Below are 19,298 nucleotides of genomic sequence, written 5' to 3'. Positions count from 1 at the left end.
AGTGCTTGCCTTGGGATGGTGTCAGAGGAAACAGTGTGGGGGTGATGTTACAATCTAAACAATAACACTGATGGAATAAGGGGGAAAATGGGGTTAAAAGGTATTTATGGGGAGAAATTAATTGAAGTACTTTTAAAATGTTTTGAAACATGTCATATCTTATATGGCCTACTACTGCATCCTGTAGGATTAGACATTAACTTAGAATACAAGAGTTATTTCTGAAAACGTATGAGAATTTATCTCTTCTGTCTTGTAGGCTCTCAGTAACAGGCTGAAGAGATGTTTGGACCTCTGTGTGCAGCTGAAATTTAGTTCAGTGGCCATTCCAGTTATTGGACCTGTAGTTGTCTTAAACTACCCCCTGACAGAGGCCGTTCTAGTGCTGGTGGAGAACATTCACCAGTTTCGACCATCTAGATCCTCTGGATCTCGCTCCACCATCCACATTGTCAATAAACCAGGTTATCCCAACTCTGAAGAGGTAACTACTCATACCTTGTATGATTGGTCTGTTGTATTTCTTCTTCTTTTTAATGTGTAATACTTGTTTTTACAAAGCTACCATGAAGTGCACAAAAATCGTAGCTCAAACATGAACCAGAGACGGCAAGGTAAACAGAAATACTGCAGCATTTTTTAGTTTTATGAACTGTTGGAATTTAAAGGTGCTTATTAGATGTTTGACATCAAATCTTTTCTTATTCCAATCCCCAATCATAAGACTGAAAATCAAATTGAGTAGGATTTGTGGTACTCTTCCTCTCAGTGATCTTCAGGTTCCTCACCAGTGGTGCGAATGATGTCACCATAATGATGGGAGGCTGGGTTAAGCTAAAGGTGGTGTTTGATGACATCATTAATGAGACTACAGACTCTGTGGTGAACAGGACTGACTTCACCAATTTTCACAATGGTAGGTGACAGCTTCTGTGTGGCTCTGTGTGGCAATGCTAGCTTGTCCATTTAACTGCCATTAAATATGGCACAGATATTCAGAGTGTAACCTAATTATCTAGATGGTCCTTTCACTCTTCACTGAGCACAATTTTAATGTCAACATTGCTTAGAAATAATATGGCAAAAAACAAAAGCAAATGGGAAATAATGAGGATGGACAGAGCATACAGACCATCAGACAGACATAATTAAATTTAGGCTAATTTTAACATAAAATGCAAAGCACAGGGAAGCACATAATAAAAAGGCAGGCTCCGCATTTACAATAGCAACCGACACAGAAGAAAAGTATAATATTGGATTGTTTACATGAAGCTGTCTGGAAAATTGGAGCAAGAGATGTGGATGTGTGAGTCACATGACTGGAAGCTAAAAGACTACATTAGGGAGATACTAACGGCGGTGAAAAGGGTTTTCCTGGCATAGGCTTTCATGCATCAGCCCAGCATCATGGCATGACAGTGTGACGTAATGATGCATGATGTATGTGGCTAACATACAGTAAGATTTCAAAGCGTAAATAATCAGAGCTGAATCCCACATGAAAGATGCATAATGTATAAGATGCATAATGCATACAACACAACAAGTCTAGATATATTAACATTTTAGTGGACAAGTGTGCTACTGATGGCTAACTGGGAAGGTGGTGTGTGGAGTATATCAGACATTACACTACAGTACTGTAATGGTTTGTGAAAGGACATACTGGCATAGGATTAGACTGACTTGTTTGGTTAATTTGTAACTAGGCAAGGCTGCTTTGTGGGTCATCGTTGTGGCCATATGGCAGAACTGACATGTGAAAGGGCCTTCAGACTAGATTGACCAATCCTTCATCTTGGCCCCATCCCTCTATTTTGCCAGTATAAGCTGCCCCCTTGTTTCATTTATAGCAGTGTTTCTCAATCCTGGTCTTCAGGGACCACTGCCCTGCTTGTTTTAGTTCTGTCCAACTCCAGCACACCTGATTCAGATTAACTGAACTGCTTGTCAAGTTCTTTGCATGCCTGCTAAAGAGCCATTCATTTGAGTCAGGTGTGTTAAAGATGGACACTTCTAAAACATGCAGGGCAGTGGTCCCCGAGGACCAGGATTGAGAAACACTGATTTTTTAACGCTTCAATGGGATTTTGGGCTGCCAATTGAAGGACTTATTAGAACACCTTTACCCAGTCCCAAAGCTATTTATTGCTATTTATACATACGCTTGCCTAGTGTGATGGATCGAGCTGGTACAAGGCAAGGACACAGTTAGTTTCAAAACAAGAGCGGGTTTTATTTACCCAAAAGAATACTCACAAAAAGTTTGGGCCCTTAAAAGAGGTCAAATAAACAAAACTAAACCAAAGTATAACAATAACTCAGGAAACTTTAAACTAACTGTTTAGCATGTAACTCAAAGAGAACCAAACTAACCTAACAAAACAATTAACCTGACCTAACAGACATGAAACAAAGGGACACTTAAATACTGGCTGATCAGACCAGTCTACAACACATGGGGGGTTAACAAATACATTAAACAATTAGACAAAACCTAAACAGTTAGCTCATTATTACTTAACACAAGAATTACTCAAAAATAATACAAGAAATCAAACTAATCAAAATCGTAACAACAACACTAAATGTTTAACTATATGAAGGCCATTAATCTCCCCTCCGGAAGGAGCTGACTTGGTCTGGGCCCATGGCACTTCCTGCTCCCTGGCTTCTGCCTGTTGAGCTCACTGCTGCCCCCCAGCATTCATCATGCTCCCCCCAGCACCATTAAAAGAGAAAAACACATGTTGAATACACAAACTTAAACAGAATTGAAAATACAATAGTGCTCCAATGTGCGCGCTAACAAAAGGGAACTAAAGCATTTCAACCCAACTTAAACCAAATATAAACAGTGTTAACTCAAACTAACATAACTGAAATGTGTTGGTGTAGTGGGGGTTACCGCCTTTAAATGTGGGGCTGTAGGTACGGCCATCACACACCCCCCCTCTTCAAAAGAGCTGGAACAGCGGGAGAGGTAGTCAGCCGTTACGTTGTCCTTGCCAGGGATGTACTGAACCACAAACCGGAATGGCTGCATGGCGAGGTACCATCGAGTAATCCTTCCATTTGTATCTTTCATTCTGTCCAACCACTGCAACGCTTTATGGTCCGTCTGCAAGATGAACTCCCTCCCCAGCAGGTAATATTTGAAAGAGTCCAGAGCCCACTTGATAGCCAGAGCCTCCTTCTCCACTGTGGCATAACGCTCCTCCCTGGGAAACAGCTTGCGACTTACATAAGCAACTGGATGTAAAACCCCTGGCGATCCCTGCAGAAGCACAGCTCCAATACCCCTCTCAGAGGCATCCGTTTGCAGGATAAAATCCTGGTCAAAATCTGGACTGCGCAACACTGGGTCCTTACTTAGCGACTGCTTGATGTCGTGGAAAGCCGCCTCTGCCTCCGCCGTCCACTTCACCTGGTGAGGGTGCCGATTACTTGTCATATCTGTTAGGGCGGCCGCCCTCGCCGAGAAGTTTGGAATGAAGCGATGGTAGAAGCCAGCCATACCTAAAAAAGATCTTAGCTGCTTCTTGGTCTGTGGAAGAGGACAGGATTCAATCGCTTTGACCTTATCAACTTGAGGTTTAATGACCCCACCTCCAATGATGAAACCAAGGTACTGTGTCTCTGCTCGGGCCAGGAAGCACTTTGCTGGGTTTACTGTGAGGCCGGCAGACTCCAAACGGCCGAAGACCTCCGTCAGATGCTCCATATGCATCTCCCAGCAGTCGCTATAAATGACAATGTCATCCAGATAGGCACACGCATAAGCAGCCAGACCATCCAGGACCTGGTCCATCAATCTTTGGAAGGTGGCCGGGGCGCCATGTAAACCAAATGGCAGTACAGTGAATTCATACAGGCCCCATGGTGTACGGAAAGCAGTTAGCTCACATGATCGCTTACTGAGAGGCACCTGCCAGTAGCCCTTAGAAAGGTCAATGGTGGTGAGATATTTAGCTTTGCCCAAGCGCTCAGTAAGTTCATCCATTCTTGGTGTTGGGTATGAATCGAACTTTGAAACGGAGTTAAGGTACCTGAAATCAATGCAGAATCTTATGGTCCCATCCTTCTTGGGAACCAGGACAACTGGGTTACACCATTCACTCTTTGAAGGTTGAATGATTCCAAGGGACAACATAAGATCCACTTCCTTTTTCAGGGCCCCCAGGAGGCGCTCAGGTATCCTGTAACTCATACGTTTTACTGGTGCCTCAGCCTTTAACACAATATCATGTTCCACCTTATCTGTGCGGCCAGGGTATTCTTGAAATATGTCTGAAATAAGCAAGGATTTTACCTCAGACTGTTGTTCGGCAGTGAGATGGCTCAAATCCAGGTCAGCAGCAGACAGTGATGGTAGATATTGGTCCACCTCTTCCTCCTCCCCCACACCCCGGATGAGCAGCACTTCCGCCCCTTTCTCCGTGCGTGGGACCCACTCCTTAAGCAGGTTGACATGGAGCACCCTAGTGGATCGCTGAAGGCCTGGAATGGCAACTTGGTAAGTAGTAGGGCCTAACTTCCTTTGCACTTCAAAGGGACCCTGCCATTTTGCCAGCAGCTTGCTGTCTGCTGTTGGTAGCATTACCAGTACCTGTTGGCCTGGTTCAAAGTTCCTCTCTCTGGCCGAACGATCATACCACACTTTCTGTGACTGCTGTGCCTCTTTCATGTATTTCTGAGCTAATTCACTCATTTTTTGTAGCTTCTCTCTCATCTGGATAACATAGGAGACCACATTCACAGGCTCATCCTTGTCCTGTTCTCCTTCCCATGTTTCCTTCAGCAAAGTCAGAGGCCCCCCTTACCTCATGACCATAGAGAAGCTCAAAAGGAGAGAACCCAGTGGAAGCTTGAGGCACCTCCCTGTAAGCAAAAAGCAGATAAGGCAGCCACTGATCCCAATCAGACCCGGTGTCATCCACAAACTTACGGAGCATTTGTTTGAGCGTCTGATTGAAGCGCTCTGTAAGCCCATCCGTCTGGGGGTGGTATGGTGTAGTCCTCATACCCCTGATGCCGAGCAACTTATAAACCTGTTTCAGCAACACAGACATAAAGTTAGTTCCCTGATCGGTCAGAATTTCTTGGGGGAATCCAACCCTGGAAAAAAAATGTATCAGGGAAAAAGCCACCGATTTTGCCTTTACAGATTTTAATGGAAAGACTTCAGGATACTTAGTGGCGTAATCTGTGATGACCAGCATGTAGCGGTTTCCAGCTTTGCTTTTCTCTACTGGACCAACAATGTCCATTCCAAGACGTTCAAAAGGGGTCCCAATAACTGGCAGAGGTTGGAGTGGAGCTCTTGAGGGGCCTCTAGCTGATGTCTTCTGACACTGAGGGCAACTCCTGCAGAATTGTATTACATCTGAGCGCAGGCCAGGCCAATGGAAATGTCGTCTAATGCGAGCAGTGGTCTTATGTTTCCCTAGGTGGCCAGCCCAGGGAACAGAATGGCCCAGAGTAAGGACTACATCTCGGGCTGATTCAGGTACCACTAGCCGCTTAGTCTGACCGTGCTGATGGTAAAGGATGCCATTCTGCAAGAAATATTCCTCTTTGCTGCTTCCAGGCTCAACCTCGGACTCTCCTCCTCTAGCTCTCAACAAAATGGCTGACAATGAAGGGTCATTTTGTTGCAGCTCCATAATGTTGGATGGGATTTTAAAACCCAAGGGAACCTCTGGAGCATCCTCAACTTGTGGTTTGACCTCTGTGTGCTTGAATTTCTCTTGTCTTCTCTGACTGCGTGATTTCCTAGATTTTCCGGCATTTGTTTCTAGGTCAGCGTCAAAGAAAGGCAATGCACTAAGACTTGGGAGATGCTCATTTTGCTTGGCTTGGGCTCTTGTCACCACATTACAATTGTGGACAGGTTTCAGTAAATCATATAGCACTGGCAGATCTTCACCCAAAACTACTGGGAATTGCAAGTTGTCTGCAACACCAACATTCAACAGGTACGACTGTCCTTGCACCTCAATAAAAATGTCAGCAGTAGGATAAAGCTTTTCATCACCATGCACACAACAGATTGGGATCGTTTCAAAAGTACACACTTTATTATTTGGTACATACTGTCTGTGCACAAGAGTCTGAGTACTGCCAGTGTCTATCAAAGCTTTAATTTTTTTCCCATTGATTTTTACCACAGCCATTTTTGCTGACAATCCCTTTTCTGGTTTCAAGTCAACAGTCTCTCTTGGTACAAAGCACATTTGTGTGAGATTTAAAGGATTTCTTGGGCACACTGGCTTAGTGTGACCTTCCTGCCCACACAGGTAACAAACTGGGACCTTTTTACCAGGTTTGGCAACTGATTTTTCTTGCTGATTCTCCCTGAAAGGAGTTTTACTCACACTTGCCGCCCTCTGGTGGAATTGGGGTGGTGGCGGCCTGCGGGCATCTTTCTCCTTCATAGCAGTATTACTCCATGGCTGACCCTTCCGCCTGGCAGCCACAAACACATCAGCAAGTGAGGAAGCTTCAGCTGCAGAGGCGGGATTGTGTTCTTTAATCCACACCTGAAGCTCAGGGGACAGCATTCTTAGGAATTGTTCCAAAATGATCAGTTCACCAATTTCCTGTACAGTTTTACCTTTTGGCTGAATCCATTTCCCATACAACTCTTTCAACCTCACGTAGAGTTCTTTGGGGCTCTCATCAGGCTGCACATGTAGGGACCGGAACCTTTGTCTGTAAGTCTCTGGGTTAATGTCATATTTTTTTAATATGGCTTCTTTCACCTCATCATAATCCAGAGACTCATCCACATCCATATTAACATAGGCACTTCTTGCCTTACCAGTGAGTAGAGGTATGAGGCGGAAGACCCAATCTCTTTGTGGCCATCTACAAGCAGCTGCAATTCTCTCAAAAGTAACCAGGAAGTGCTCAATATCATCATCACTGGTTAATTTTTGCAGTTTTGGTTCATGAGGAATTGGTAACTGACCTGTCTTGACCCTGAGGTTTTCCTGTGGTGATGAGGCCTGGACCTGCTGGTGGTTATCCTCCTCACTGTCCTCCTGTAGGCCTGGATTGCCTGAGCTAGGCCCAGGGGAGGAAGATGTGCGTGCTTGCACTTCCATTTGTAAAAGCTGAAACTGGTGTTGCAAGGCTTTAAAACATTTGTCCTGGCGTGTAAATTCATGTTTTAATTTTACCTCCCGGGATTCCTGTTGCGCCATAAAAGTCTGCAATATTCCAGCCAAATCTGTCAGCGTTGGTTCTCGGACATCTTCACCCTCAGTGTCTACGGCCATTTTGCGAGCTCCATCCTCCATTTCCTCCTCGCAGGCAGTTAATTCATCCGCCATCTTGGTTTCTGGCCCGTTTTTCCTTGCTCCACGAGGCATGTCTCCGAAAAACAAAAAGCCCGTAGGGGAGACAAAAAGAGAAAAAATTATTGCTGAAAAAAAAAAGAAAAAACAACTGTGTCCTTGTTTAGCTGATCCCACTTCTGACACCACATGTGATGGATCGAGCTGGTACAAGGCAAGGACACAGTTAGTTTCAAAACAAGAGCGGGTTTTATTTACCCAAAAGAATACTCACAAAAAGTTTGGGCCCTTAAAAGAGGTCAAATAAACAAAACTAAACCAAAGTATAACAATAACTCAGGAAACTTTAAACTAACTGTTTAGCATGTAACTCAAAGAGAACCAAACTAACCTAACAAAACAATTAACCTGACCTAACAGACATGAAACAAAGGGACACTTAAATACTGGCTGATCAGACCAGTCTACAACACATGGGGGGTTAACAAATACATTAAACAATTAGACAAAACCTAAACAGTTAGCTCATTATTACTTAACACAAGAATTACTCAAAAATAATACAAGAAATCAAACTAATCAAAATCGTAACAACAACACTAAATGTTTAACTATATGAAGGCCATTAATCTCCCCTCCGGAAGGAGCTGACTTGGTCTGGGCCCATGGCACTTCCTGCTCCCTGGCTTCTGCCTGTTGAGCTCACTGCTGCCCCCCAGCATTCATCATGCTCCCCCCAGCACCATTAAAAGAGAAAAACACATGTTGAATACACAAACTTAAACAGAATTGAAAATACAATAGTGCTCCAATGTGCGCGCTAACAAAAGGGAACTAAAGCATTTCAACCCAACTTAAACCAAATATAAACAGTGTTAACTCAAACTAACATAACTGAAATGTGTTGGTGTAGTGGGGGTTACCGCCTTTAAATGTGGGGCTGTAGGTACGGCCATCACACCTAGTAATTTTAAACTCCTGTCATGTGTATTTATTGAATAGCCAGCATTACAACAGTGAATAGCAAAAATAAAGAAATTTTGTTCTAGACCCCTCTCTATTCGTAAATGACATTTTTTTTTAGAAACTTTATTAGCGAAAACCAAAGACTTGTATAAATCTTTATTACACAATTTTTTGAATATATGTATTTATTTCATTGCGACCATGTCACATTTTTGGTTCTCCATGCTTGGTCAACATCTGCTGGTGTCAGTCCACCTGATTGCAAGTCTGCAGACTCTTGGATGTGCTCTCTATGGAAATGCATTCTTGTCTTTCAGATGGTGTATGCAAAAAAATCTTAAGCAAAACTGTAACAAAGGTGGAGGCTGAACTGAAAACAGGTAAGACAGACATTTCTCAAGAAGCCACACTTAACTCCTACTTATTAAGGATTTCTGTGCTCTGTGTGAAGCAAAAGTAGACCGAGATGTTTTTGTATCCCAGCCTGGATTTTTCCCATGTAAAGCCATTTTACATGTTTGTGGAGAAAAGGATGCAAGTGTCATTGAGGGACTTGTGTGCAGGATCATTGACTATTGTGAGAACTCTGGATTTCAGTCTGTTGCAATTCCTGCCGTCTGTGCTGGTAAGAAAGCTTAGATGTTTGTTTTAAAACTTATGAATGTATTTGGTGACTGAAAACAGTGCAACTTTCATTCAAGAGGTTTAATATGTTATCAAATCTATGTGTGGGTTTTTGTAACTTAAGTTGGTGCAAGTTTAGTTTCTAATGGAGAACAAACTGTGTGCAGGATCTGGTGGTTTGGAGCCCAGTGTTGTAGCAGGTGTAATTCTTCGAGGCATCAAAGCTGCAACTTCATTCAATCTTCTTTCCAGCCTCACTAACATCCGTCTTGTCCTCATTAAGATGAATGTCTTCTTGGCTTTTAAACAGGTTTGCCATGGTAATCAACAGAAGTGACAGAAATTTGATCAAATCCTTTGTATTCATTGGTTTCAGATATTTCTCTTCTGGAACAAGAATTTCTTTAAACACATTTTGTATGTTACTGGACATCTATGTATGTTGTTTGACTAATCTTTCAGTGTCAGTGTTACCACCTCCTATAATTGCAGAACCTCAGCATCCACACCAGTTTCACAAACCGACACTCCACCGTCCTGTTTCTGGGTCTTACTCAGGACGACATATAGGATTTGAATCAACTGGTAGAAACTGAACTTCTGCACGCAAATGGATTAGTCTGATCCATGATTAATGAATGTTTGCGTTGCAATAACAGAGAGAGGTGAGAGTAAGAGAGGAGGAGGACTTATGCATTCATGTGATGTGTTGCATCCTGGAACAAAATGTAACTGGGAAAGACTTCCCAAAGCAGCCAATTGCAACTTGGAAGAGAAAGATATAGCAGAAGGAATAGTGGACACACAAGGACTCTAATAGCAGGTGGATCTACAAGTAATGGAAGCAACAACACAGCTCTCTGGACTAAAGACAAAACTGAAATGACTTGAAAATCTGCCCGGTAAGATGATCAGGCATGGGGAAGAAATTTTTTTTTTTTATGTAGGGGCCAAACCACTGCTTAAAGCAACTAAGATGCTGTACTCTGGTATGAATAAGCTTAACACGCCCTATACCTTACAGTTGGTGAATGAAAGCCCGCAAACGGTGTTCTTTGCAAAAAAAGGTGGATTTTGAGAGTAATGTACAAAATACAGCATCTGTTTTGCAAAATATGGTGCAGTGCAATAAAACAACTGGTTTCCCTTTCTGGGTTAACACTTAATTTCCTCTTATATACCTGAAGCACTAATTAGCTACTACAACTCAGGTCTACATGGAAAGATCCTTGTAGATCTCTGTGACCTAATTTTCATTACCTGTCCAAGTCTGAGCGTCTGCAAAGACTTTTCTTTGGAGATCTCATAAAGCCCAGAATTTGTAGTCGTTAGCATTTGCATAAGCAAGTTTGCTGAGTGCATATTAAAAAAAAATAGTATTTATAGATATAAATGCAGTTTTAAAAGTAGCTCTCATCACTATGTAAATAGATTGTGCAGAGGCATTAATTAAAGAATACGAACCAATCCATATTAATGGACATTTTTGTGTAAATATGCAAGATTAGTGGCTAATTTCCATTTTTGGTCCCTTGGCAGATAGACAAACTTAAAATAATATTTGAACAGCAACTTATACAACATATAATGACATCACATGGTTACATAATTAAAACTGCATAAATCTAATTGAAAATATTTCTGTCCTGGTAGCTGGCTAACTAGACAGAAAGCTAGCCAGATAGCTAACTAGCTAGCTAGCAAAATGACAAAATGGTAAACTCTACAAGAACTCATGTAATATGTGGGAGAAATCTGTTTTTACTTTGCCATCTACTGGCATTGGCATTGTTGCTAACATTGTTCTCATCCTACTGACTGTAGTAGGTAAAGAAGACTACTTATTACATCCACCCTGTCAATTACACCAGTTAGAGCCAAGTGTAAGACCTTATGAAAAAAATTTTTTTTCCCTGTTCCAATGCTCTTAATAATTTCCAGATTTTACTTTCGCCCTGAACTGGGACAACACGGCTCCTAGAGAAGTCATGAAGGTGGTTGCATTAGAATCTTCCTCTGCAGAGTACAACACTTTGAAGAAGTCCTTCAAACAAGCTACTTGCAAGTCTGTGAAGAAGGTGCCTTTCCATATAGAAGTCTTCTCTATTTGCACCACTTTTAAATTTCTTTTTAGAGCTGTATAGACACAAAAATTCAATCTTCATATCCAGTTTGTCAATTCAGTATGTAACATGTGTGGTCTAACAGATCTGACATTTTCTTGACAAGACATTTAGTTTATATTTCAGTGGGTTGTTGCTAGGGATGCACGATCTATCGGCATTAATATCGGTATCGACCGATGTTAGTCATTTTTTAACATATCGGTATCGGTCCGATAAGCAAAACTGGGCCGATATTAACAGCCAATCAGCAATTTTTGTATAATTGCTGATTGTGTTCGTGTGTCGGAAGGTTTGGCCATGCTGCCATGTTTGGACATGTGACAACGATGCAGCACTACATTGTGGGATGTAACTGAAGCAAGAAGCAATTTCAGCTGTGTGGTAATTTTTCACGGTGTAAAAAGAAGGTACTCAAAAAACAGAATGCAATATCTGCAAAGTCGAAGTAATGCGAGGAGGATGCCGTGTCAACTCATATAGCACCACAAATTTGATATGTCATCTGAAAAACTGCCATCTAGAACTTCACAAACAATGGTGGGAAGCTAACGCCCCTAATGTTTGCCTTATTTTCACTTTGTATAGAATCTGATAATCTTAAACCTTTTAAAAAAAATACATATATTGACATCGGTAAATATCTTCTATCGGCCATAACAACAATATTAATGTAGGATATCGGTATCGGTGCATCCCTAGTTGTTGCTTTTTGCCTGAAAATCAGATGGTAAATGCTTGTAGTTATGACTGTTAAAAGTAAAAATAATTATAGATGATTTAATGCTAAAAAGTTTTTATTTTTATTTTTCATTTGGAACATGTACAAGTGGACAAGCAGGGAAATGTTGATTAAAGTTTATTTATTATCTAACATTAGGAGTTGCTAATGAATATGTAATGTTGACAAGGTGCCAAATGGCGTGAAAGTGAAACTGAACCTCAGTAAGATAGATCTGACGGAACACAGAGGCACGATTAATTTAAAATAGCTGGTAAAATGGATGAATACCGGTATCCATTGTTCTTTGAAACCAAAAATCTGACAGATCAAGAAAAGGAAAAGGTCAGGAGATACTTTCAGAAAAGAAGAGACTCTGGGGGAGGTGATTGTGCAATGATAGAGAAGATTGGAGACAAAACATATAAAATCTGTTTCAAGGAAAGCGAAGGTAAGCTGTGACTTCTTTTTGTAAAGGCAAACTGCAGATATGTTACTTTGGATGTAGGTTTTATCATCAATTTGTTGTTTTTAAAGATAAGGAAAGAGTTTTGCAGAGAAAGTATCACACCATCTCTCTTCCTGGTGGGGAGCTGCATCTGACCGTGTGCCAAACTATTTTGCCACAGGCCTCAGATCAGCCTGCAACAAGTCAGCCACAGGTGAGCTTTATTTTACTTCAGGAATGTTGCTGCTTGATTTAATCAGAGTAAACATACGGCTCCACTGGTCAGACCAGTTTCAGAGGATTCTTATAGCTTGCAGTAATTATTACTGGATTTTTTCCAAAACATGAAGCATCTATACAGAACAATGACAGAACAAAACAATAGATGATAAAATCATGTGTGTAGGTGATGAAGCAGTACTGTATTATTGATAAACCCTAGCCTCACAGTTTGCTAGAATGTGGGATGGGCTGGAAAATTTTCACCCAGAAGAAGAGATTTGTTCAGCAACCAGACAACCACCCTGGGACTTTTACCCAGAGAAATATATCCAGGTGGTACACTCACCACTAGGCACCCATGTTCGATATGCTCGAGGCAGAACCACCAGTTCCAGTAAAAAATAAATGTATTACTATCAATTTAAAAGTTATTTTGATAACTAACTAAAATAACCATAAAACAGCAGGGAAAGTCAATCAGGTCTGAGACATATGTAGATAGAGAGGTCCAAACAAAAGAAGAAAAGAAGGGGGGTCCCAGGAACACCATGCGTGAAGTTAAACAAACCAAACAAATTTAAATTCAGAAATCACACGAAGGGGCACCACCACCAGGGACTCCAATCCACCACCATAGGCTCAGCACCAGAGGAAACAAAGGAAAACAAAAAAGTGTGGTGGGAAAGACTTCCACGCTTTCCCTCCAAATTGCACCCAACAGGTGCAACCCATCTGAGTGATTGCAGATCAGGCAGTTGTATTACCTGTGCCTCGTTAGGTGGACTTTCCTTTCCCCTCTCAGCTGCTGCAGTGCCTGGGTGTTGGGCCGGGCTGCATTTTTCCTGCATCTAGGAGTCGAGTGTCTGGCTGCGTTTCCCTTCCCTTCCCTTCCTTACTCCTTCAAGCAGGGGAGGCTTCATCCACGGACTTATAGGTTGGCTGGACGCTGTGAGGCAGATTCTGCTCTGGCGTCCTGGAATGCTCTGCTGTCTTGTCCGGGTTTATTTACATTGAGCACCTGTTGTTTGGACACATTCTCCCTGCTGGACTCTGCCTGGCTGAACTGAGTGCATGGCTGGGCTCCTGCTGGGTCATCCTTGCTGCAACCTGGTTTTATGGACTTGCACGGTTTGGTTTATGTTTGCATTTGTGATTGTTTTGGACTCATAATTTTTTGTTGGCATGTGTTATGTTTTTTTTTTTTGTGCAGGTTGTATGGGTTTTTAATGCAGGATTTTCCCCAGCCTCCAGTGACTGGAGGGGAGTACTAGCAGTCCTTTTTATTGTGTGCTTAATTTTTACCTTTTTTTTTTTTTTTTTTTTTTTTTTTTATTAATAAATTGAGTTCTCTTGCTATATCCATCTTTGGTCCTGGTGCTTGTAGAACTTGTGGCTCCTTTTTAAATATATTTCATTGGGTGAAAGCCCCAAGGTGGCGTTGTCATCCCACCCACTCGCTTGCCACAAAAGGTTTATAAACAAAGTACACATAAAAATAAAACAAAATCAAATAATTTGGAGACATTACGATTTTTCTGAGGCCTAATTCCACTTTCAAGGGATATGCAGGTTGGTGTAAGGTACTAGCTGGCCAGTAATCTGTATGATATAACTCTTGAAGTCAGACCACTTTAATGTAGATTCTGCATTTTATTGACAAGAAATGTACTGTAATCAATTTAAAAAAAAAAAGTCATGAACATAGGTGGAAATTAAACTTTCTTTGTAAATTAGCACAAATCACATTCTAATTGGACTTAACATTTTAAAAATAAACAAGCATAAGCCAAACCAGTCCTCGGGCCAGGACAGAGTACCAGGGCGGGCCCTATTTATCAAATGAAAATTAATTTTATAAGAGGACAAATTCCAGTTTAATAATCCAATATTTGACCCATGTTGAAGCAGATTAGGTATATAATACAAAAAAAAAAGAACTTTTGCTGAATCTTAATCAGATCCAGATGTAACAGGACAGATTTAATGGAAAATAGAACATTTATTTTATGATTAACAAAGTCAATCTAGTCATTTCAAACAATAACCAGACTTTAGAATTAAATGACAGACTGTCTCAGGTTGAGATCACTTTCAAAAAACTAAAAGTAAAACTAAAACGCTTTCATATGTCTGTTATCCAAAGGTATCAGTCTGCTTCTTTATTTAAGCTAATTAATGACTTTGCACCAAATATCGCAATAACTTAAAGAATGCATTATGTTCTTTAAGTTATCGTGGAATAACTTAATGCCGATAAGTTATAAGCATGCCCTCCATGTATTTGGTACCGCTAATAGCTAATGTTATCGTGTGAAATCGTTTTTCATGACTTGCAGACTCAGAGATCATCTGATGAAGGAAGAGGCAGAGGGAAACGGGAGGATAAAGTAGTTCCTGGACTACCCTGCCCTGTTTCTAACATAACGCCAAAATAAACTTGACTGTTAGATTGAATTAACTTACCTATCCAGCAGAAAGCCTGCAACATCAACGTCAGTTTTGAAGTCCCTCTCCTTCATCAATTGCCTCCATCTGGTAAAAGCTCCACATTCATTTTCCTCGGTTATTATTTCTTTTTCTTTTCTTGGCTATTTTTTCCTCTGTCCGTGGGGCAAAGAATATGGATGGTACTGTATTCATTGTAAACTGGCAAGTTGAATAATCCACGGTGGACGTTGCTGATCCCCCAACCCAACCCCATTTCCAAAAAACATGGGGATTCGCAGGTAAAACACATAGGGCTAACAACTTTGTCCCCTTTTGCCTACCGTATTAAAAGATGGCAATGCAACATGGCAGCCTCCAGTTGGGTGCACCACCACCTATGTATTTATAAACAACTCATGCTAAGCTACAAGAACGCTTTCATTTGGATGTGATTGTGACTTTGGTAAAATATGTATTTATGAAAGCGATACTTGATTTTTGCTAACAAAAAGCCAAATAAGTTACACACTGGGGCTTTAACATATTGGAAAATTACATACAGTGTGTGCAGAATTATTAGGCAAGTTGTATTTTTGAGGATTAATTTTATTATAGAACAACTACTATGTTCGCAATGAACACAAAAGACTCAAATATCAAAGTTGAATATTTTTGGAAGTTGGAGTGGGGCTTTTTTTAGTTTTAGTAACTTAGGAGGATATCTGTGTGTGCAGGTGACTATTACTGTGCATAATTATTAGACAACTTAACAAAAACCAAATATATACCCATTTCACTTATTTATTTTCACCAGGGAAACCAATATAACAACTCAAAATTTACAAATATACATTTCTGGCATTCAAAAACAAAGCAAAAACAAATCAGTGACCAATATAACCACCTTTCTTTGCGAGGACACTCAAAAGCCTGCTATCCATAGATTCTGTCAGTGTCTTGATCTGTTCACGATCAACATTGCGTGCAGCAGCAACCACAGCCTCCCAGACACTGTTCAGAGAGGTGTACTGTTTTCCCTCCCTGTAGATCTCACATTTGATGAGGGACCACAAGTTCTCTATGGGGTTAAGATCAGGTGAAGAAGGAGGCCATGTCATTATTTTTTCTTCTTTTAGACCTTTTCTGGCCAGCCACGCCGTGGAGTACTTGGATGCGTGTGATGGAGCATTGTCCTGCATGAAAATCATGTTTTTCTTAAAAGATGCTGACTTCTTCCTGTACCACTGCTTGAAGGTGTCTTCCAGAAACTGGCAGTAGGACTAGGAGTTGAGCTTGACTCCATCCTCAACCCGAAAAGGTCCCACAAGCTCATCTTTGATGATACCAGCCCATACCAGTATCCGACCTCCACCTTGTTGGCGTCTGAGTCGGAGTGGAGCTCTCTGCCCTGTACTGATCCAGCCACGGGCCCATCCATCTGGCCCATCAAGACTCACTCTCATTTCATCAGTCCATAAAACCTTAGAAAAATCAGTCTTATGATATTTCTTGGCCCAGCCTTGACGTTTTATCTTGTGTGTCTTGTTCAGTGGTGGTCGTTTTTCAGCCTTCCTTACCTTGGCCATGTCCCTGAGTATTGCACACCTTGTGCTTCTTGGCACTCCAGTGATGTTGCAGCTCTGAAATATGGCAAAACTGGTGGCCAATGGCATCTTGGCAGCTTCACGCTTGATTTTCCTCAGTTCATGGGCAGTTATTTTGCGCCTTGTTTTTTTAACACGCTTCTTGCGACCCTGTTGACTATTTTGAATGAAACGCTTGATTGTTCGATGATCATGCCTCAAAAGCTTGGCAATTTTAAGAGTGCTGCATCCCTCTGCAAGCCATCTCACTATTTTTGACTTTTCAGAGTCTGTCAAATCTCTCTTCTGACCCATTTTGCCAAAGGAATGGAAGTTGCCTAATAATTATGCACACCTGAAATAGGGTGTTGATGTCATTAGACCACACCCCTTCTCATTACAGAGATGCACATCACCTGATATGCTTAATTGGTAGTAGGCTTTCAAGCCTGTACCGGTTGGAGTAGGACAACATGCATAAAGAGGATGATGTGGTCAAAATACTCATTTGCCTAATAATTCTGCACACACTGTAGAAAAGGAACTTTTTTGTCAGTATGTGATAATCAGAATATTGTGCATTAAAAGTACATAACATTATTCTGATAAGATATTCTATTATTACGAAGTACTTCACAAAATAGACTATCAACTGCAGTTGGTCTATTGTGTATGTTTTATAAATTTGATTGTTATTAGAGCATAGGCTCATAATTCTCTGTATTGTTTCTTTTTTTAGACATTTACAAAAGGAAAAAAAAAAGATCTTGAGAGGAATTTCAAAATGGACATCTTCCTAATGTACTATCTGAGAGACAACCCTAAAGCATCCAAAATATTACACCAGAAGCTCTCCTCAATCGGCTGCACGCTGGAGTTAGATTTTGATGAAGAAAAGGCTGTGGTGAGGGGAGATATTGAGAAGGGACCTGGTGGAGCTTTTGGTGGTGCTGCAGAGAAATGGGAGCAACAGGTGGATCAGATCTTCATCTGTTTAACTAAGACCTACGTCTGTCAACATGTATTTGAAACAAAGAAAATTAAAAAGATGCTGCAGGACAGCTCCGTTCTGACTGATGACATGAAAGTGTACACAGAGAGCGGTTATGCTGTGGTGGTGGGAGAGGCTGAAGACGTAAAGAAGAAAATTGCAATCTTAGAAAAGAGTCTTCCAGCCTGCATGAAGCTACCAGTGGTAGAGAACAAGTTTAAACTGGTGGAAGAAGAGTTCAGTGGAGAAATGGCTACACTTTATCCAGAGGTCAAAATCACTAGAGACACTGCTATGATCATCTTGGAGGGTCCTGATCAGAAAGTGCAGTCAGGAGCTGCAAAACTTGATGGACTGGTCAAAAAGATAAAACAAAAGAAAGTTCAGCTTCCTTCAGATTTATTAACCTTCATTAGAACCAGTGGCGCCATCACCAAGTACCAGCTTCGCTTCCAGCAGAGCCTCAGAAATCCTGTTTCCCTGGAGGTGACATCAGACCTGGTCCTGTCCAGTCTGTCCTCTGTATCCCTGGAGGAGGCCGCAGCAGCAGTGCAGAGAAAGCTGAGTGTGGCTGATGTAGAGCTGCAGGGTGCTGCAGGTGCAGCTCCAGATCTAAACCAAGTGAAGGAAATCCTGATCAAAGCCAAGAACCAGGCAAACCTTGTGGAGCTCAGAGTTGATTTCAACTTCATTCCAGGACCCAGTGGAGCTCCAGTAACTAAAGTACGACTGGTGGGCTATACTGAACATGTGAATAAGCTCAAAGATCTTCTGCATGACTACTTGATGAAACAGGGTCCAACTCAAGAAAAGCCAAATCCTGGGCTGGTTGAAGATGTAAAGAAGATAACTGCAATTTCAAAAAAGAGCCGTCCTACCCGCATGATGAAACAAGTGGTAGAGAACCAGTTAAAACTGGTGTGTGAAGAGTTCAATAGAGAAATGGCTACACTTTATCCAGAGGTCAAAATCACTAGAGACACTGCTATGATCATCTTGGAGGGTCCTGATCAGAAAGTGCAGTCAGGAGCTGCAAAACTTGATGAACTGGTCAAAAAGATAAAACAAAAGAAAGTTCAGCTTCCTTCAGATTTATTAACCTTCATTAGAACCAGCGGCGCGATCACCAAGTACCAGCTTCGCTTCCAGCAGTGCCTCAGAAATCCTGTTTCCCTGGAGGTGACATCAGACCTGGTCCTGTCCAGTCTGTCCTCTGTATCCCTGGAGGAGGCAGCAGCAGCAGTGCAGAGAGAGCTGAGTGTGGCTGATGTAGAGCTGCAGGGTGCTGCAGGTGCAGCTCCAGATCTAAACCAAGTGAAGGAAATCCTGATCAAAGCCAAGAACCAGGCAAACCTTGTGGAGCTCAGAGTGAATTTCAAATTCATTCCAGGACCCAGTGGAGCTCCAGCAACTAAAGTACGACTGGTGGGCTATACTGAACATGTGAATCACCTCAAAGATCTTCTTCATGACTACCTGATGAACCAGGTTGCAACTTATACGTATTGCAGCATTATGTAACAATTTACTGCTAAGAAACACCAATAAGTTTGTAATGTAAAATGTGAAGTGGGCAGATTACTCCTAGCTAGTGTCTCTAAATCTAAGATGAAATCCGGAGGGGGCCGCTCCTTTTCAGTTGCTGGCCCCAAATTTTGGCATCCACTACCCCTGCACCTTAGACAGGCTGGGTCACTTTCTGTTTTTAAATCCTCTCTTAAGTCTTACCTTTTTAAATTGGCCTTTAACATAGCTTGAGTTGAATTTTTATTGTTTTTATTTTATTCTATTTTTATTGTTTTATTGTTTTAAGTGTGGTACTGTTGCTATTCCATTTATTGCTTTTTATATGTACAATATTTTTGAATAATTTACTATTTGAGCCTGTA

At 41.4% G+C, this 19,298-nt stretch overlaps 1 protein-coding gene across 1 annotated transcript; it reads right to left on the bottom strand.

The window, feature by feature from the left end:
* Positions 1 to 4,766: 4,766 nt before the first annotated feature.
* Positions 4,767 to 6,947, bottom strand: LOC121639280. The gene is made up of 3 exons (XM_041984439.1): positions 6,620 to 6,947; positions 5,169 to 6,471; positions 4,767 to 5,054 (listed from the first exon to the last, which is right to left on the bottom strand). Exons 1-3 carry the CDS (start codon positions 6,634 to 6,636, stop codon positions 4,767 to 4,769), a joined length of 1,608 nt encoding a protein of 535 aa, XP_041840373.1. The 5' UTR covers positions 6,637 to 6,947.
* Positions 6,948 to 19,298: the final 12,351 nt, after the last annotated feature.

This window comes from Melanotaenia boesemani, chromosome 5 (assembly GCF_017639745.1).
Source record: "Melanotaenia boesemani isolate fMelBoe1 chromosome 5, fMelBoe1.pri, whole genome shotgun sequence".
NCBI lineage: Eukaryota > Metazoa > Chordata > Actinopteri > Atheriniformes > Melanotaeniidae > Melanotaenia > Melanotaenia boesemani.
The sequence above is the reverse complement of the archived record's forward strand: the minus strand, read 5'-3'. Positions and strand labels throughout refer to the sequence as shown.